Source organism: Doryrhamphus excisus, chromosome 2, assembly GCF_030265055.1.
Source record: "Doryrhamphus excisus isolate RoL2022-K1 chromosome 2, RoL_Dexc_1.0, whole genome shotgun sequence".
NCBI lineage: Eukaryota > Metazoa > Chordata > Actinopteri > Syngnathiformes > Syngnathidae > Doryrhamphus > Doryrhamphus excisus.
In genome coordinates this window covers 28,014,346-28,035,574 of record NC_080467.1, presented here as the reverse complement: position 1 = coordinate 28,035,574, position 21,229 = coordinate 28,014,346, and the positions used below count along the sequence as shown (strand labels likewise).

General features: G+C 39.0%; 1 protein-coding gene across 3 annotated transcripts in view; it reads left to right on the top strand.

Moving 5' to 3' along the window:
* The window catches only part of fgf24 (fibroblast growth factor 24), a 35,940-nt gene extending 17,403 nt beyond the window's left edge, over positions 1 to 18,537 (top strand). For 2 of the 3 annotated variants that reach the window (XM_058052944.1, XM_058052953.1), the window contains 5 exons: positions 4,508 to 4,909; positions 5,060 to 5,096; positions 10,981 to 11,158; positions 14,416 to 14,522; positions 17,196 to 18,537. In XM_058052944.1, coding sequence (XP_057908927.1) covers positions 4,878 to 4,909; positions 5,060 to 5,096; positions 10,981 to 11,158; positions 14,416 to 14,522; positions 17,196 to 17,468 — 627 coding nt within the window. In that variant the 5' untranslated portion in view covers positions 4,508 to 4,877 and the 3' untranslated portion in view covers positions 17,469 to 18,537. The remainder of the gene's footprint in view (positions 1 to 4,507; positions 4,910 to 5,059; positions 5,097 to 10,980; positions 11,159 to 14,415; positions 14,523 to 17,195) is intronic. The other variant, XM_058052961.1, reaches the window with a different exon arrangement.
* The last annotated feature ends 2,692 nt before the right edge of the window (positions 18,538 to 21,229 follow it).

The following is a 21,229-nucleotide window of genomic DNA, read 5'->3' as shown; positions in this document are numbered from 1 at the left end:
ATTTCCCTGACACCTCAAGATGAGTGAACATTTTTGTGCAGTTGCCCCCCGACCCCCCCCCCCCCCCCCCACCTCACCCCAACATTTTTGGAGTGCAGTTTTTTTGTCCACCCCCCCACGCCACGACTTAAGTGGACATTTTTGTAGTCTTCAAAGCCGTTGTGCTGGTCGAAACTATTTAGTAAAATCCCTTTCTCTAATTTCATAATGTAGTAGTTACAAAGGCCAAATAATGATGGTGCGTTCAATGCACCTGGGGAACAGCATATAAGGTGAAGTTGAACATTAATAAAACTGTGCTTGAATCGGATTTTACCGATACCCACAAACGCATCGCGATGAATCTCGATTTCACCCGTCAATTGTATCCGTACCCTGTGAATGAGCCGATGCACTCGCATCGATTAATATCGATTAATATCGATTATTTTCCACACCCTTAAAATGTTGACAGGTATGTCTAAGCAAGTGGGCGGACATTTTTGTAGTCCTCAAAGCAGTTGGCCTCCTCAATGAAATTTCCCTGGCACCTCAAGATGAGTGAACATTTTTGTGCAGTTGCCCCCCAACCCCCCCCCCCCCCCCCCCCCTCACCCCAACATTTTTGGAGTGCAGTTTTTTTGTCCACCCCCCCACGCCATGACTTGAGTGGACATTTTTGTAGTCTTTAAAGCCGTTGTCGTTGTCCCCCTGATTTGTTCACTGTACCCCCGGTTTGATGTTGGCACTTTCCTTGTCTGTCACATGACAAATGGACATTTTTGTAGTCCTCAAGGTAGTCCACCCCCCCCCCCCCCACCCGCCCCCGCCCCCGTTAGAGTGGACATTTCATCATCCTAAACACTCTCCTTGTCCCGCCAGGTAAACCAAAACCTCCAACTTGATTGCTTTTCCTCACTCATTCACTCCTGTCAGCTAATCTCTACCAGGTAACCTAAAACCTTGAGTAGCGCCCCCCCCCCCCCCCCCCCCCCCCCCCCGCCACAGTGGCCTCACCCCCCTCACTTCCATTTCTCCTCATTCATAAAACATCCTCCTGTTACGCTCGACCGACGGCTACCCGCATGTCAGACATTTTATCGGCTCCTCAAAGCGCTGTCAGATGGCAATTTGTAAAAGGTTGCGTTTGCAGTCCATGAACGCACCACGTTTTGACGCAATTTGCTATCACCGCTTATGAGCGGCATCCTTGAAGGGCGGACATCTTTTATTTTAAATCTTAATGTCACATGTTACTGGCATTTAAACATTCTTAACGTTCAAGTGAATAATAAAAATAAAATAAAATAGCCGAGTGGTTAGCATAGGCTACACAGTCAGGAGCTCAGGAAGACCCGGGTTCGATTCTCGTGACTTGCATGTTCTCCCCGTGTATACGTGGGTTTTTCCTCCGGGTACTCCGGTTTCCTCCCACATTCCAAAAACATGCTAGTTTAATTAGCATTACTCCAAATTGTCCATAGGTATGAATGTGAGTGTGAATGGTTGTTTGTCTATATGTGCCCTGTGATTGGCTGGCTGGCCACCAGTCCAGGGTGTACCCTGCCTCTCGCCTGAAGACAGCTGGGATAGGCTCCAGCACCCCCCGCGACCCTTGTGAGGAAAAGCGGTAGAAAATGAATGAATGAATGAAAATAAATTAGCCGAGTGGTTAGCATAGGCTACACAGTCAGGAGCTCAGGAAGACCCGGGTTCGATTCTCGTGATTTGCATGTTCTCCCCGTGCATACGTGGGTTTTTTCTTCCGGGTACTCCGGTTTCCTCCCACATTCCAAAAACATGCTAGGTTAATTAGCATTACTCCAAATTGTCCATAGGTATGAATGTGAGTGTGAATGGTTGTTTGTCTAGTACAGGGGTCGGCAACCTTTACTATGAAAAGAGCCATTTCACCCACTTGCCCACTAAAGAAAAATAGCCTGGAGCCGCAAAACGTTGTATGTTTAAAACAACATTGGAGGGAAAAAAAAAGACGAGTTGGAGTACTCTTGCTAGTACTGGAGATAAACTTTTGTTTTTAAATGAGCTCTAATTTATTTTTTAGAATCGTCAAATAACTCATTAATAATAATTAATAACTCAAAGTATTACTCATTTCCCTTCTCATTTCGCTTCATGCTCATTCAGTCACCAGTCAGAACTCAGTCAGGATGCATTCATGGTCTCACACAAAGTTGGATTTTTGTAAACTCATAACAAAGACGTGCATTTTCACCACACGGGTGCTAAAAAATATTCAAGCATTGCAAAGGGAGCCGCAACAAAGAGGCTGGAGAGCCACATGCGGCTCTGGAGCCGCGGGTTGCTGACCCCTGGTCTAGTATATGTGCCCTGTGATTGGCTGGCTGGCCACCAGTCCAGGGTGTAGAAGACAGCTGGGATAGGCTCCAGCATACCCCTTGCGATAAGCATTATAGAAAATAGATGGATGTTTTAAAATGTTAATTTAAAATGTTAATTAATCTGTAACGGACGTTTTGATTTCATGGTGAAATCGTTCACTTTGACGGACAGACACGTCCGCGCCAAAGACGAGCCCGGTGAATGTTTGGCGGTCGTCGGCAAAAACACAGATACTTTTTATCTCCTCTTTCTGTCACGGTCTGAGTGTGTCGTCCCAAACATGTTTTGAGGAGGCGCCGACTGATGCGTTCTTGTTTCTGCAGGCTGCATACGATATTCACTTACTTATAAAAAATATTATTTTTTTGCTGATATTTTTTTGGCTGCTTGATGTTTAGCACCTTTTTCCCCTCCTGTGAAATCTCCGCATGGGAAATGATGTGTATAATCATTTAGGATCATTTTCAATATGAATGGGGCAGGAATGTGGAGGATCCAGTTTTAATGGGACAATAAAGTTTTTTTTTTTTTTTGTAATGGCAGCAGGGATGTGTGCTGTGTGCAAGGACTCGCTTTTTTTTTTTTTTTTTTTTTTACCTCTGCTTGCCTGCCAGCCAGCTCTGAAGTGCTTGTAAACACTTTCACACCTCTCTTTCATTTAAATGCAGGATAAGTTATAGCACATTATTGAAAAAAAAAGAAAGAAAGGGGAGGAAGATGCATTTGAATGCTGTCTGGGGAAAGGTGAGGCCCAATCCACAAAGTGGTGAAGCTTTAAAAAGCATAAATAACAGCAGAGAGAGGCAGTTTCTGGCAGGGGAACAATGAAATGGCTGCTAGGATGTTCCATCATGACAGGGATCACATCTGTATTGGTACTCTATTACAAGAAAAAATAGAAAAATAATATATGATAAAATAAAAAATAGGATGTATTTATTTAATTACTATTAATAATAAAAATACTAAATAAAAATAGATGTTTTTATTAAAACAGTAATAAATAAAAAAAATATTCCAAAATAAACAATTAGCATGAAAGGAAAAGAAAATTTAAATACTATTAATAGTAAACTAGTAAACATTCCAAAATAAATAACTGTAATAATTATTAACATTTTCTAAAGTCTTATTTATATTATAAAATAAAATATAAATACAATTTTATAGTAAAATAAATAGTAAAAATAGTAACAAATTAACAGTAAACTAGTAAACATTCCGAAATAAATAACTATAATAATTATTAACATTTTCTAAAAACTTATTTCTATTATTATAAAATAAAATTTAAATACTATTGATAGTAAACTAGTAAACATTCCAAAATAAATAACCATAATAATTATTAACATTTTCTAAAAGCTTATTTATATTATGATAAAATAAAATTTAAATACTATTAATAGTAAACTCATAAACATTCCAAAATAAATAACTATAATAATTATTAACATTTTCTAAAAGATTATTTACATTATTATAAAATAAAATGTAAATACTATTAATAGTAAACTAGTAAACATTCAAAATAAATAACTATAATAATTATTAACATTTTATAAAATCTTATTTACATTATTATAAAATACAATTTAAATACAATTAATAGTAAACTAATAAACATTCCAAAATAAATAACTATAATAATTATTAACATTTTCTAAAAGCTTATTTATATTATTATAAAATAAGATTTAAATACTATTAATAGTAAACATTCCAAAATAAATAACTATACTAATTATTAACATGTTCTAAAATCTTATTTATATTATTATAAAATGAAATAGAAATATTAGTAACTTTGAAGAAAAGGGGGTAAAAAATGCAATTGAAGTGAAAACTGCAGATTTAAATCAATCATGTTTTTTGCCCACTGAGAGGGAGGGAGTGGGGACCGGGGGGTGGGGGTTGGAGGGGGGGAGAAACCCTCCTCTGCCTGCTGATGGCCCTATGATTACCCTATCAGGTGCAAACGGCTGACATGTTTCCACCCACCAAGCAGCAAAAAGCGTCTCTGCGCCCCAAAGTGCAGCCGCAGACGCGCCAGGCTGACAGACGGGCGGTGCTGCGCCATCACCTCCGCCAAGCAACAAGACAAGAAGACACTTGCTCGGATGTGTTTATTATTATTATTATTATTATTACTATCGCCCCGCAGCCCTCCGAGAGATGAGGAATGGGACGGTCAAGGTGTAGAACTTCTTCCCTCCACGCACACTTTTGGGAGTTTGTGACCGGAGGATCTTGTTTTTTCTTCCCCGAGAAGCGGCCAATAATCTGGATAAGCCTTTGAACAAGGACCCGCCTCATGTTGCCCGGCCGTGCCGCTGTTGCCCCCGAGCCGGGACTCCTGCACCTCCGGCGACTCCTCCTCGGAGCCGTGCGCGTAAAAGGCGCACCGAGGTCCGCGTAGGAGTTGAAGGAAGGTGGGCTCTACCTTCTTCCGCTTCTCCCGCTTCTCCTCTTTTTGCCCCCCCTCCCTCTGTGTGCACTCAACGGAAGCAGGTGTATTTGTGTGCAACGTCAAGATGTCGCTGCTGCCTTCCAGGTTCTTTTACCTGTAAGTGTCCCCCCCCTCCACCCCACCCAACCACCCACCCAACCTCCCAAAAAGAACACAAACAATCTGCATTCTTTCCAATAGAAGTCGCTAAAAGCCTTCAACTTGTGATTCGTTCATTCATTACTCTTCTGCTTCTTTTCCTTTCAGGTGTTTACATTTCCTGGTCCTCTATTTCCAACTACAGGTACAGTTCCTCGTTTCATTCTCACCTATTTGTCCGTTTTATGTGCATGTGTTCGTGGAATGCCGCAATATTTGCATCGAATCACGTGGCGAGGTTTCAATTTAAAAGTGCTTAAAATGTACTAAAATAACATCCAGTACATGAGCATGGCTCTTCTTCAATATTAAAATAGACTAAAAGTAAAAAAAAAAAGAAAAGTAATATTCCAACAAGCAGGTGTTGTTGCTGCAGGTACACTTCCACACTTCCATGGAATTCTTTCATTCCGTGTGTAATTTGGAAACGGGAGCAATAAATAGAGGAATTACTGCTGCTGTAAATTAGGATAGCTTTCTATTAAAAGTGACTTTTTTTCACTGTCATTCAATTCTGACATTCATTTTGCAAAACTGCAAGTATTTCTTGTAGAAATCTAATTTTTTCTTAATAATCTGGCAGTTTGTCTTGTTTTTTTTAAATTAATTTTTCTCCCAGTAGTACTAAAATTAATTTCTAAAATTGTAAAAATGTGTTTCTTGTAGAAATCTGATTTTTTTTCTAGTACTTGGATTTTTTTTCTTAAAAAAATATGAATTTGTTTTCTTATTTGAAAAATCCGATTTTTGTAATAGAAGTACAACTTTTTTTCATGTAAAATTCTGATTCCCCCCCACCCCCCTCATGAAATAGCAAATTTATTCTCAGTTCATACTTGTGTAAAATCACAAGCAACAATTTTAAAATTATATTTTCTTTATGTAAATTTTTTAATGTAAAATTGGAAAATTAAATAATGATTTTGTTCTTATAGAATTATTTTTTTCTTATAAATTAAAATGTTTTTCCCTTTCATTAAATTATAAATATTTTTTTCTTGTTAATATTTGGACTTTTTAAAGTACAATTTTAGTCTTTTTTAATTTAAAAAATGTGTTTTTCCACAGTCCAACTTTTTTCTGTCTAATTAATTATTTTCATGAAATTTTTATATAAAATTATTTTGTCCTTTAGTTTTTCAGAATATTTTTTTGTAAAATTTGAGTACAATTGTTTTTTTCTCATAAAATTACAACTTTTTCTTTTTTGCAACACAATTAAACACCTCATGTTTTTTTTTTGGGGGGGGGGTGGGGGGTAAAATTCAGATTTTTTTGGTAATATTGTGTTACAGGTTTTTACCGAAGGTGTAATTCCACACTGAATTCAGATTGAATTTGAACTGCAAATTGTCCAAGTGGCGAGAATAAGCGGCTCGACGACTTGTTCCCATGAGCAACGCTGCACTTGCCAGTGTAAAAGTGTCTGAAATGTATTTGTAGGAATGCGTGCGTTACATGTGCACTTCAATTAGCCGCGGCAGCTTTTTTTTTTTTTTTACAGCAACAACCCTGACAGATATTTGAAGCTCCGGGGTTAAAAGTTCCTCTTTGAAAGGCCTTTTTTTCCCCCTGCTTGCTCGCTCCACTCTTGTTGTGTTTTATGAGCGGAGTCTCACTTTGAACTGTAACCATTTGCAGGCGTCTGCCTCACCTAATTGACTCATTCACTCCGTGTTTCTTCTCCTTCCACTCACACAAACTCCACTTTTATGATGATGATTAGTATTATTTTGGCCCCCAGTCAGCGGGCTTCTCCTCCGCTCTCACGCCGGTGACGCTAAGACAAACAAGCGTGGGTCGCGCCGCGTGCTTTTTACTGCACACATGCTGCTTTTCCATGTGTATTGGCGTTTCATGTATGTATATTTCATGTACATTTAATGCATGCTGATGGGGAATTAACATGCATTCATTATTGACTGCAAACATATCTTACACTTTCTCCTGCAGAGAAAATCTATTTAACATCTATCTAGATTTTTTTTAATACATGGAAAAGATTTAAAAAAAAATACAAATTCTTTATCATTTTTAAGTTTCTGCAGTATAGAATAAGGATTGTCCAATGTATTACTTAGCATTGTGTTACAAACTGGACAGGATAGGTAAAAAAAAAAAAAAAGATAATATTAGTAATATTAGTCAAATAAAATAAAAACAAATTAAAAAATGGAAAAAAGTAATTAAAAATGTACTTAAATCCTTAATTTAGTGTAATATGTAGCAATGTGTTACAAACTGGACAGGACAAGTAAAAAAAAAAAAAGGATAATATTAGTAATATTAGTCAAATAAAATACAAAAAAATACAAAATAAAAAAATTGAAAAAGTAATTAAAAATGTACTTAAATCCTTAATTTAGTGTAATATATGTAGCAATATGTTACAAACTGGACAAGACAGGTACAAAAAAATAAGGATAATATTAGTAATATTATTAAAATAAAATACTAAAAATACAAAATAGAAAAAAGTAATTAAAAATGTCCTTAAATCCTTAATTTAGTGTAATGTGTAGCAATATGTTACAAACTGGACCGGACAGGTAAAAAAATTAAGGATAATATTAGTAATATTAGTAAAATAAAATACAAAAAAATACAAAATAAAAAAATAGAAAAAAGTAATTAAAAATGTCCTTAAATCCTTAATTTAGTGTAATGTGTAGCAATATGTTACAAACTGGACAAGACAGGTAAAAAAAATAAGGATAATATTAGTAATATTAGTAAAATAAAATACAAAAAAATACAAAATAAAAAAATAGAAAAAAGTAATTAAAAATGTCCTTAAATCCTTAATTTAGTGTAATGTGTAGCAGTATGTTACAAACTGGACAGGACAGGTAAAAAAATTACGGATAATATTAGTAATATCAGTAAAATAAAATACAAAAAAAAATAAAAAATAAAAAAATAGAAAAAAGTAATTAAAAATGTTTTAAAATCTTTAAAATTTAGTGTAATATGTAGCATTTTGTTGCAAACTGGACAGGACAGGTTAAACAATAATAATAAAAAAAATAAATAGTAGAAGTTTAAAAAAAAAAAAGAACAAAAATACAAATAAAAAATGTAAAAACAATAAATAAAAAAATAATAGGTGTAAGTAAAAAAATAACAAAAATAAACAATCTAAAAAATAATAAATAAAACATTACAAAAATGTATGTAAATGTTATATATGTGTTGCAATGTGTTCAAACTGAACAGGACAAGTTTAAAAAAAAAAAATAAACACAACCAAAAAAGTTTCTTCTATCCAAACTGTGGGTCGGCGCCCTGAATGGTACACATGTCAATTTGAATTGGGTGGGTTAAAAAAAAAAGGCTATTTCAATATTGCTCATCACCATTGATCATCATCACTTTTGGCCGTAGCTTGACAAGGTTTTGTTAAATATATAAAACATACTTTTTGTAATCCTAATAGCTGCCCAATGAGGCGAGTCGCCATTTATCACGGATAAATCCATTCCAATCGGAGTTAGACACGGCGATTGTCAGCCTTTTTTCCAACTGAAAACCAGAGAGCGGCGAACACGCACACCCACCAGCGTCATTGACCTCCTTATCGGACACACACTGATGGGAAGTGGAGTCTTTTGTGTGTCATGGTGGAAATGTAGGTCATGTGGGATGACATTTGTGGTGAGAGAACACACTAGCTGTTACGTAACGTGGATTATTTTGTAGTAGCATTGTCAAATTTGAAATGGACTTAAGTAAGAACTTTTATAGTCCATATCATCAAAATATTTATATTTTTCCTGACCAAAAAACAGGCCAACCAAAAAAAAAAAATCTCCCAAATTTCAGTGTGGGTAGTGTCAGGGATCAAACCTCAGCTAGTTAGCTTCCCAAAAAGGCCAACGTCATGTCGTCCCATCCCAAAGCGCCGCCATGCTAAGGGGTTAACAACCGCCATCATCAAAGAGCAGTCAGAGATGGACGCCACAAGTCCACTTCCACCGTGGCACTTTTCAAGTCGTATCCGCTTTCACCGCCGCCCGTCTTTGAACGCACAAAGACGCCACCCGATAAAAAGCCAGCAACGCACAACCCCCCCCCGGGTGTGTTTGTTTGGAGATAAATCCCTCAGCGCTTTTTATTTGGATTGTTTTTCAACCTTGAAGCTTCCACTTGGAGAAGCTTGACGAGAGACCAGGCTGATGTTTATCTTTGACTAAGACACTTTGCAACGTTCGTTTTTTTCACTTTCTCATGCACTCCAATTCATTATTAAAGTTAAATCAGGAGTTTTGCTTTTTTATTTTGGGGATTTTTTAAATTCAAAATATCATTTTTTAAACCGTATTTTGTTTTTTTTTCTTAAATATATTTTGTAATTATAGATTTTTTCTCACAACTTTTTCCTCATAAAAGTGCAAACGGCATTTTTGTGGAATAGTCTTTGTCATTTTTGTAATTGTAATATTATAATTTTTTTGGTTTTCATAATATTTTGACTTTTTTCTTGTAAGTTTTTCTCAAAAAATAAAATTTTTCCTGTATAAATACTATAAATATATACACTTTTTCATAATTTCCAATGACTTCCTTTCTGAAATGGCTTTTTTTCTTCGAACACATTTTTTCCTTGTTTTTTTGTCTAAAATTTTATATTTTTTCTTGTAAAATTACGACATTTTCCTATTGTAACATTGCAAGTGTTTCTTCGAAAATGTATTTTTTTTCATAATATTCTGAAATTTGTTGTAAAATTAGTAGTATTTTCTAAAATGGCATTTTCTGATGTTTTTTTAATTACTTTTTTTCTTAAAATTCAGATTTTTTTCAGATTTGTTTCTTGTAAAATGTAAGGTTTTTTTTAAATATAATATTTTGTAGACCTTGATTATTTTCTCAAAATACAACTTTGTTGTCTTGTAAAACTGTAACTTTTTAATTTAATTTTTTTTTACTTTTTAAAATTTTTTTACTTTTTCTCACATGCAAAATTTTGACACTTTTAATTATGTACTTTTTTCTAATATTTTAACATTGTAACGCGTCACATTGCAGTATTTTCTCGTAAAAATGTCCTTCAATGGTGTCACACCCCACCATGCTAATAGTAACATTGGGTGTGCTTCCTAAATGTTAATTGGGTGACGGGGGGGCTAAAGCAAAAGCAAATATGTCATGACGACTTTAGTCTGATTTTTCAAGGTTTTTTCCCCCCACATTGAAGTTGACAAGTTGATCCCTGATGCGCGATTAGCGATTAGCGATTGTCACACGGAAGTAAACAAGCAGCGCCAGAGTGGATCCTCCTCAGATTAGCTGCTGCTATCCAAACTCACCAGGTGCACAAAGTCGGAGGAAGGGGCGGAGCCTCGCGCTCGCCATAACTTGTTTGTCCCCCTCCTTTCCTTTCCCCCCCGCGTTCTGACTTTTAGGGATTTGTCGTACCGCGGCTGCCATCCTCCCGTCCTTTTTCTCTGGATGTCATTAATTTGGGGGGGGGTTGGAATAACAAGGGGGAGGCTATAATTAGCCACCTGAGAGCCGCGGCGTAAAGAGCCATTACCGTGCAATTACTGCCGACGTACAGCTGTGGAAAAGCAGGTCCCGGCTGAGATTTCACGGCCCTTGAAAGTATACCTTTCCTCTCCGCGTTCCACACGTCGGCTTCGCTTTCTTCGCTATTTCCCCACGTTTTTTACGCCGGGTCTAAGGTGACTCGTAAACATCACACAGGTGAACTCTTGCGGATTGGATGACAAAACCCCGCCCCCGCTCACGCCTCACATCCTGGTCGTCTTCCTCTTGCGGTGTTTTTGCTAATTTATGGAGCATCGGTGTCCCGCGGGCAGATATTTCTTTGATGATAGTGCAGCTTCAGGTGTAGTAGAACTGCTGGCGGGGGAACGCCGGCAAACGCAGGTAAATCAGAGTAGCCCCCCCCCAACCCCCATCCCCCGGGATTCAAACATCACCAACACAGTTAACACCTTGTAAAAAAAAAAAAAAAAAACACACCCAAATCCACAAGCCTCATTCCTCCCTTCTTTCCCACGCAGGAGTCCCAGCAGAGCTCCGCCGATTTCAGGTTCTACATCGAGAACCACACGAGGAACCCGGACGACCTGAGCCGCAAGCAGGTCCGCATCTACCAGCTGTACAGCAGGACCACGGGCAAACACGTCCAGATCCTCGGGAAGAAAATCAACGCCAACGGAGATGATGGGGGCAAGTATGGTATGGGAGAATTCCTGTGCATCTCACTCACATTTCATTTACTCCAGATTAGAAGAAGAAGAAGAAGAAGGAATCTTCTTGGTAGTCTTTGCAAAAACCGACTGGATGAATGCCAGCTCAGTTCGCTCACTTTTTAGTCAGTAGATGTTTAGATTTCTACATTTTAATCTTCTCGTGGTTTTGCCCCTCTTTTCCAGCGCTCGTTTGAATTTAAAATAAAATAAAAAATAAATAAATATGAAAGCCTGCTAACAGGTAACAATAAATACAATCCTTTTGCATTTTTTGGGTGAAAAAGTAGACACAAAAAAGACATAATAAGACACAAATTTCTTTATTCTAAAATTATGGATTTTTGTTTGTATAATTGTTTTTTTTGTAGTCAGAAAAACAGAATTTTTTTGTAACATTGCTAGGGTTTCTTAAAAAAGTAAGTATTAAAAGTAAGTAGTAAAAAAGTATTTTTTCTTGTAAAATTGATAATTTTTGCTTGTAAATAATTACATAAAAACATTTTTGTAAGGGTTTATTGTTTAAATAAAGGGTTTAAATGTTCTATTTTTACACAAAAGTCTTAAAGTCTTTAAAATATGATTTTTTTCTTGTCCTTTTTCTTATGAGGTGGCCAATTTTTCAACGTTTTCATTTTGTAAAATTGCAAGGACGACTTTGAGATGTAGATTTTTACAAAGTAGCTGAGTCGTAATCACAAACGCAATCGCTCCTCCCACCAGTTATCAATGCCAAACTCCACTCCAACAGAAATGAACAGTAAGACTGGAAATAATCTGCGACATCAAAACCCACAGTTCACTTGGTCACGCACGTACACGTGCACAATGTAGCTTAGTCACAATCACGAACGCGATCGCTCCTCCCGCCAGTTATCAATGCCAAACTCTGCTCCAACAGAAATGAACAGTAAGACTGGAAATAATCTGCAACATCAAAACCCACAGTTCACTTGGTCACGCACAATGTAGCTTAGTCACAATCATGAATGTGATCGCTCCTCCCGCCAGTTATGAATACCTTTTACCGGAGAAATGAACAGTAAGACTGGAAATAATCTGCAACATCAAAACCCACAGTTCACTTGGTCATGCACGTACACATGCACGAGTCACAATCATGACCGCGATCGCTCCTCCCGCCAGTTATCAATGCCAAACTACATTATGTATAACAGAAATGATCAGTAAGACTGGAAATAATCTGCGACATCAAAACCCACAGTTCACTTGGTCATGCACGTACACGTGCACGAGTCACAATCATGACCTCGATCGCTCCTCCCACCAGTTATGAATACCTTTTACTGGAGAAATGAACAGTAAGACTGGAAATAATATGAAACGTCAAGTCTTTACTTTTTAAAAAAGTCTTCCATCTACCCGGCCAGGGTTTGGTAGACCCCACCCCCTCCACCCCAGTGCAAAGTTCCACTGGATTAGGACTCATTTATTCCTCCCAGCGTCCCCCTGGAGTTTTAGGTGGCAGGTTGGGCTTGGGGGGACTTATGCCCCGGAGCCCATCCCGTCCCCTCGGGCCTCTTGAGCGTGTGTGAATGGGTCTGTGTGTTAAACAAATGGATCATCTTAACTTTTGGATTGAGTGAGCACAGACTAAAGACGCGTTGAAACCTAATCCTGAGGTTGGGGGGGGTTGAAGGGGGGGGGACAGAACCACTAGCCAAATGCTGGGCCCATCTCTTTGCTGCTTGGAGGGCCCAACACAGACAAAGGCCGCCTCGCAGGGGTTAACGTCAGGGATGCAAGGGGGTGGGAGGTGGGGGGGCCTACAGAGGGGGGCTTGTAAAAAATAAATAAATAAGAAGCACCGGGATGCGTCCTGGGAGTAGATTACTGCTGTGTCAGCTTAAAGTATTTAGCATCTTTTATCAACAGAGGTAACGTTAGCGCGTCACAATCATGATGTCATTTGTTTGTTTGCTAACACTAATAGCACTTTGCAGAAGGGGGGCGGGGGGTGGCTACAGGGGGCCATAGAGGGTCCACTAGAAAATGTTTTCATCCAACCCCCCCCCCCCATACAAAAGATCATCAAGTTCACTTAAGTATACATTTACTATAAAATAACTTATTATCCAAAGCAAAGTAAATACAGAACATTATCGCTTTACTATACAGGAATATTATTCATACACACATGAGAATGTTATTTATTAATTTTTTAAGTTATCTTGTTCAATTATATTACTATAATTAATTAAAAAAACAGCCAGAGGTAAGAAATGGATCCCAGGTCATACTTTGGATAAAAAACTGCGATAGAGTGAGGGCAAGATGTTCAACGTGCCATGTAGCAAAGAACTGTATTTATACGTGAAAAATTTTTTTTGGAGGCATGAAATACCAAAAATATTTTTTACAAAAATAATCTACAAATTTGCAGGATTGAAAATGCGGCATTGTTTTATTATTATTTATTTATATCATTTATTTGTATTTATTATTATTATTTTATCATTATATTATTAGTTTATTACTAATATTTTATTCATATTGTTATTGTTATTATTTTTTATTTTATTGTTATTATTATTTATTATTATTATTTATTTGTTCATTTAATATTTTATTTGTATTTATTATTTTTATTATTAGTTTATTATTACATTATTATTTCATTACTAATATTTTATTCTTATTGTTATTCTTATTATTTTATTTTATTGTGATTATTATTTGTTATTAGTATTTATTATTCTTATTGTTATTCTTATTGTTATTATTATTATTTTATTATTATTATTTGTTAGTATTTATTATTATTATTATTGTTATTCTTCTTATTATTATTATTAGTTATTAGTATTTATTATTATTATTATTGTTATCATTTATGATTATTATTTTATTATTATGACAACATGCCGTTTGTGTTGATTGGAAGTGCAACATTGGATCACGTCGGGGTCACCAACTGTACACAAACAAAATGGATTCCAAAACAGGAAGTTGTCTTTCTGGTGCCAACAAACCACGCCCCCAGCCTGACTGCTGCCTGACTGAGCGATACGCCCCCCTTAGAGTCCGCCACCATTTGTAATTTTTTTTTAATGATAGCGATAAAAATTAGGAAAGAGTAGTGAATGACGGACCAAATTCTGCAGAAATGTTCACTTTAATCCATAAAAGTCACGAAAGAACACCTTTTATGTAGTAGTATTTGTAGAGTATTTGTGGTCATGTATGGTGGTGATGACTAATATTGGTGTTTTCTGTGTTTTGCAGCGCTCCTGGTGGTGGAGACGGAAACCTTCGGCAGCCATATTCGAATCAAAGGCAAAGAGAGCGAGCATTACATCTGCATGAACGAGAAGGGCAAAATCGTTGGACGGGTGAGCCGATTTTCTTTGCTTTTTCCCGCAGAATTTAGTGTCTTAATCCCGGTGGGGGTCGTGTGGATCGGCTTTCTGCCGCCCCCCCCTCCTGAAAACAAAACCCCTTTGATAGCTCTCGGGCCGTTCCTCCGTTACGCAATCAAGCCTTTGACACTTGATCAGTCAATTACATGCTGCCGTCAACACAATGCGTCCACAAACTAATGGTCACTTAGGAGGAATGCTGCTGCAATTATGTCACCTGCTCTCACCAGGTGGCCTCTCTTGAAGGGGGGGGGGCATGGCGTTATCTTGGTAAACACTGGGGAGGTCTACTAGGAGTATATTGTGTGGTACACATTTCATATTTTTATTTTTTACGCCCAAAATGTGTACAACTTTGCACCATGTTGGTGTCACTGTGAAAGGTTCAGGGAACCCTTGGTTTTCGGGATTCTGAAAGAGTCCAACGAAAAACAGAGCAATACAAAAAAAGCATTCAGAACGCTCAGAACACCTCATTACAAGAAACGGGACAGAAACGGAGATGTTCATCGTTCTGTGCGAACACATAATCCACTTATATCCACACATATAAAGATGATTCAATGATTCCCTGCATGGAATCTGTCTATAGTGTCCCAACTATCAAAGAACCACGATCCATTTTTGACAGAACCTGGGGGGGGGGGGGGGGGGGGCATGGCATTATCTTGGTCAACACTGGGGAGGTCTACTAGGAGTATATTGTGTGGGACACATTTCATATTTTTATTTTTTACGCCCAAAATGTGTACAACTTTGCACCATCTTGCTGTCACTGTGAAAGGTTCAGGGAACCCTTGGTTTTCGGTAAAAAGAGTTTCCGAAAGCAAAACACGAAGCAATACAAAAAAATATATAGAACGCTCAGAAATACGCAGTGCACATGAACACCTCATTACTAGAAACGAGACCAAAACTGAGATGTTAATCGTTCTGTGTGAACACATAATCCACTTATATCCACACATATAAAGACGATTCAATGATTCCCTGCATGGAATCTGTCTATAGTGTCCCAACTATCAAAGAACCACGATCCATTTTTGACAGAACCTGGGGGGGGGGCATGGCATTATCTTGGTCAACACTGGGGAGGTCTATTAGGAGTATATTGTGTGGGACACATTTCATATTTTTATTTTTTTTACACCCAAAATGTGTACACTGTGAAAGGTTCAGGGAACCCTTGGTTTTCGGTAAAAAGAGTTTCAGAAAGCAAAAAACGAAGCAATACAAAAAAATATATAGAACGCTCAGAAATACGCAGTGCACATGAACACCTCATTACTATAAACGGGACCGAAACGGAGATGTTCATCGTTCTGTGTGAACACATAATCCACTTATATCCACACATATAAAGACGATTCAATGATGTCACTGTGAAACGTTCAGGGAACCCATAGATTTCGGTATTTCCGAAAGCGTCCAACGAAAAACGAAGCAATACAAAAAAAAGCAAACAAAAAGCTCAGAAATACGCAGTGCGCGTGAACCCCTCATTGACAGAACTTGGGATGCTTTGTTGTGGCACTGTGAAAAATGGATCGTGGTTCTTTGATAGTTGGGACACTATAGACAGATTCCATGATTCCAGATTCAATGAGGGGTTCACGCGCACTGCGTATTTCTGAGCTTTCTGTATGCTTTTTTTTTTATTGCTTCGTTTTTCGTTGGACGCTTTCAGAAATACCGAAATCAAAGGGTTCCCTGAACGTTTCACAGTGACACCAACATGGTGTATTCCAATATGGGTGCTGACGTCATTGCAGAAAATGTTGTAATAGTAATTATAACAATAACAGGACAGAATAATAATAATTATTATAAAAACAATAGGGGCGGCACGGCGGTCCAGTGGCTAGCGCGCAGACCTCACAGCTAGGAGGACCGGGGTTCGATTCCACCCTCGGCGATCTCTGTGTGGAGTTTGCATGTTCTCCCCGTGCATGCATGGGTTTTCTCCGGGTACTCCGGTTTCCTCCCACATTCCAAAAACATGCTAGGTTAATTAGCATTACTCCAAATTGTCCATAGGTATGAATGTGAGTGTGAATGGTTGTTTGTCTATATGTGCCCTGTGATTGGCTGGCCACCAGTCCAGGGTGTACCCGCGCCTCTCGCCCGAAGACAGCTGGGATAGGCTCCAGCACCCCCGCGACCCTCGTGAGGAAAAGCGGTAGAAAATGAATGAATGAAGACTTTTTCCTCAATTACTTACAATTTTTTCTTGCACGGTGGAAAAGTGGTTAGCGCACAGACCTCACAGCTAGGAAACCGGAGTTCAATCCCACCCACGGCCATCTCTGTGTGGAGTTAGCATGTTCTCCCTGTGCATGCGAGGGTTTTCTCCGGGTCCAAAAACATGCTAGGTTAATTAGCGACTCCAAATTGTCCATAGGTATGAATGTGAGTGTGAATGGTTGTTTGTCTATATGTGCCCTGTGATTGGCTGGCCACCAGTCCAGGGTGTACCCCGCCTCTCGCCCGAAGACAGCTGGGATAGGCTCCAGCACCCCCGCGACCCTCGTGAGGAAAAAGCGGTAGAAAATGAATGAATAAAAACAATAATACTAGTTATTATGATATGCATGTGAAACTTTTTGGAATATAATACTCAAGAGCGTTATTGTTTTTATTTGTCAGCCCGACGGAAGGAAGCAGGAGTGCGTGTTTGTGGAGGAGTTCCTGGAGAACAACTACACGGCCCTGGTGTCGGCCAAGTACAAAGGCTGGTACCTGGGCTTCAACCGCAAGGGGCGGCCCAAGAAGGGCTCGCGGACCACTCAGCGCCAGCAGGAAGTCCACTTCATGAAGCGCCACCCCAAGGGCCGGGAGAACCCGCTGGAGGAGTTTCGCTTCACGACAGTAACTAAGCGGACACGTAGGGCCCGGCGGCTAAAACCCAGGAGGAACTGACGGACCCGCGGCGGGACAGCACTCGGGAGGAGGGACGTTTTTTTTTGAAAGAACAAATAAGATGTTTTATTTTTGTACTCTTGGACGCCTTGGTGGTTTTATTTATCGGAGACGTTTGAAACGGAGACGTTTGGACTGAGGTGCCGCACCGCCATAAAAACTGGCCAAATGGGATTTATTGGTTTTTGTTTGTGTTGCCCCTGACGACCAGGACGCCATACTTTCCACTGGATGGGGACGCCGTGGAGACGCAAAGGATGACTGTGTTGCTTCGAGTGCAATATTTGACGCATCTTTCTGGTGGGGGGAAGCGGGGGTTGGGGGTCAACCTCGGCGATGGAATGCGCTCAGCGACACGTCCACATGTGCTTTTTCTTTAGCCCCTGACAACAAATGCCAACGTCAAATGGTCTTCCGTTCCGCCTTCACCCCCCCCGACTCAACCTCCATCCATGGACGCACTACTGGACTCGCCGCTCCACAAAAACGGACGGGAGCTTTTGGGGTGGGGGGGGTTTGTGATGAAGACTTCCTCTACCTCCTTTTGTTATGTCGTGTTGTCCACAACTCTTCTTCTTCACGGTCCACAGACTGGAAGACTGGAGTCTTTCTTCTCTCCGGTCGTGTGTACTCACCCGTCTACTGGCTGTTACTAACAACATGACACATTTATGACCTTTTTTTTTTTTAAGAAAAAAAAACAAATGTAAGCAAAATAATTTTATGACTATTATTAAGATATTTATTGCCTCCCCTTTGTAAATAAAATGTGATAAGTTTTATTTGGCCTCTGTTAATAAAATGAGGACTATATTTTAAAGAAAAGCTCATTGATGTCTTTATTTATGCTAACATTCGCTAACAGTCTTCACTACATCTTACTACTGCCCTCAGTGTCTTCTTGGATAAAATTGTTCTAGATAAAAAATATTCCCCTTGAGTTTTTTCCACTCTCTTGCGGCCCACAGTCTCCTCTTGGATCAAATTTATCTCCCGTTGTTGCCATACATCATCCTGGTGCCCTTAGTCTCCAAAAAGCAAAAATTCACTACAGTAGACCCTAATTGTCATCCACCGTTGTTGGCTACTTTATGCTGCCCTCAGTCTCTTCTAGGATAAAATTGTTCCAGATAAAAAAATGTTCCCCTTGAGTTTTTTCCACTCTCTTGCTGCCCACATTCTCCTCATGGATCAAATTTACCTCCTTCCCAAATCAACACAGGAGACCCTCATTCATTCTCATCCGTTGTTTACATCCATCATACTGGTGCCCTTAGTCTCCTCTCAGATCAAATTTGTCTTCTTACCAAAAAGAAAAATTTCACTACGGGAGACCTTAATTGTCATCCACCGTTGTTGGCTACTTCATGCTGCCCTCAGTCTCTTCTAGGATAAAATTGTTCCAGATAAAAACCATTCCCCTGTGTGTTTTTTTTTCACTCTCTAGCTGCCCACATTCTCCTCTTGGATCAAATTTACCTCCTTCCCAACATACATAAGGCAAGACAAGTCAACACAGGAGACCCTCATTCTCTTCCGTTGTTGCCATCCATCACCCTGGTGCCCTTAGTCTCCTCTCAGATAAAATTTCTTACCAAAAAGCAAAAATTCAAAACGGGAGACTCTAATTGTCATCCACCATTGTTGGCTACTTCCTTGCTGCCCTCAGTCTCCTTTTGCAGGAGACTAAATGCAGGAGACTCTCATTTTCTTTTCTCATTGTCCCTCAGTCTCCACCAAAATAAATGTAATCATCAAATCATCATCACCAAATCTATTGTTGTCCACTTTCTCACTGCCCTCAGTCTCCTCTTGGATAAACAAGTATGTTCTTCCCAAGAGCCTCATGCAGAGAACTAATTACAGGAGTTCTAAATGGGGTGTTCTTTTTCTAGCTTCCCTCAGTCTCCTCTTGGATAAAAGTCCTTTAATTCCAACCACTGAAGAAGAAAAATGATGTATTGATGTTTAAAAGCGTTTTGAGTCTCTGATGGCCGTTTGCTAACTTTGGAAGACATTAAGTTGTCCATGTTAGTAAGCAACAACGGCGCGGACGTTTCATGCATGTTTTATGAAAAGGTACTGCAGGAATGCACGGCGGCGTGTCTCCTGAACGCCGTGTGCTGGAATGATGTTTACAGGAGGCGTCAGACTGAGTGATGACGCGACTTTCAGGGAGAAAATAAAAAAAGCCTTTGGTTTAAATTCCCAGCGTTGCTTCCTCCAATTCAGACCCCCTCGGAGATCACCACCACCTCACTTCTCCCAAATCCCACCCACTTACCTTAACCCGTCTAGTCATTCTGGATGTGTGGTCGCATTTTAAAGCCAAAAATTTGTACAGTTGAATGTCAGCAAAGGGAAGGGGGGGCAAAAGAAGGGAATTTTTACGGAATTTTTTTCTAGCCACCTCATTGCTTTTTTCATCTGCGGTCCTCCACCATTCAAGGCGAGAACACCCCTTTCAAACAAAGATTGCACATATTTATTTGAATGTGTCTTTTGTACAAAACCAAGCATGCAGGCCTTTGCCATAACGGTGTGCTTTCACACAGTAACACTGCATTCCTCAAAAGGATTATTAGACAAATGCTTTCAACACAACAGGGTAGGGTCAATGTTCCGGCTTTTTGCTATTCCCTTTCACACAGCCGCCATCGCGCCTCTAGCAACCAGGTCTACAGGAAAGGGGAGGTTCCTGTAGGACGTCTACAGGAAAGGGGATTTCTGGTGCCGGAAAATTGCCGGGACAAAACAGTGACAGTGTGAAATGGATGTCTGATACAAAATCAAAAATGTATAGATTTTGGACCCATAATCTGTGTCAGTGCTTTTCACACAGAACAGCATAATGAAAACAAAAATATATCACTTATGGTGGGTGTGAATGGGGCTTCGGATACTACCTCACGAGTCGGAAAATTGCCAGGTCCATTTCTGACCCATAATCTGTGTCAGTGCTTTTCACACAGAACAACATAATGAAAATAAAAATATATCACTTATGGTTGGTGTGAAAAGGGCTTAGGATACTACATCACTCGTCGGAAAATTGCCAGGTCCATTTCTGACCCATAATCTGTGTCAGTGCTTTTCACACAGAACAGCGTAATGAACATAAAAATATATCACTTATGGTGGGTGTGAATGGGGCTTCGGATACTATGTCACTAGTCGAAAAATTGCCAGGTCCATTTCTGACCCATAATATGTGTCAGTGCTTTTCACACAGAACATGGAAAAAATTGCCCAAAAAACAGGGACAAGATGTCCCTGAACATTTTCCCAATCGCTACACATCTCGATGCACTGCCAGCGATACGATACTTTAATGATAAATGGAATTTTCTGGCGATACGATTCACCCTGTTAACGATGCGATAATCAATGCAATCCGATATGATATGGTGCAATTTCTTGCGATATGATGCAGTTCAACATGATGCAAATAAGCAAAGGGAAATTCAGTCTGGTCCTACAAAACTATACACCACTTCTTCATCATTCTTTTTGCCATCTTAAAACAGCAACAACTTTAAACAAAAATAACTTTCCTCCCACTTTCATATGGTCTATGCAATTCCAATAGCAGTGGTTCAGTAAAACAATTCAACAAGAATTCCCGCTGTAAAAAATACAGTACAGCAACAGCAGCAAAGTTCAAGCGACACTTTCAACAGTGGAATCAATGTTTGTTTACATTCCTGTCTGCTAAACATAGTGCTAATATGAATGAGCTAGCAGCTAGGCTAATACAGTAG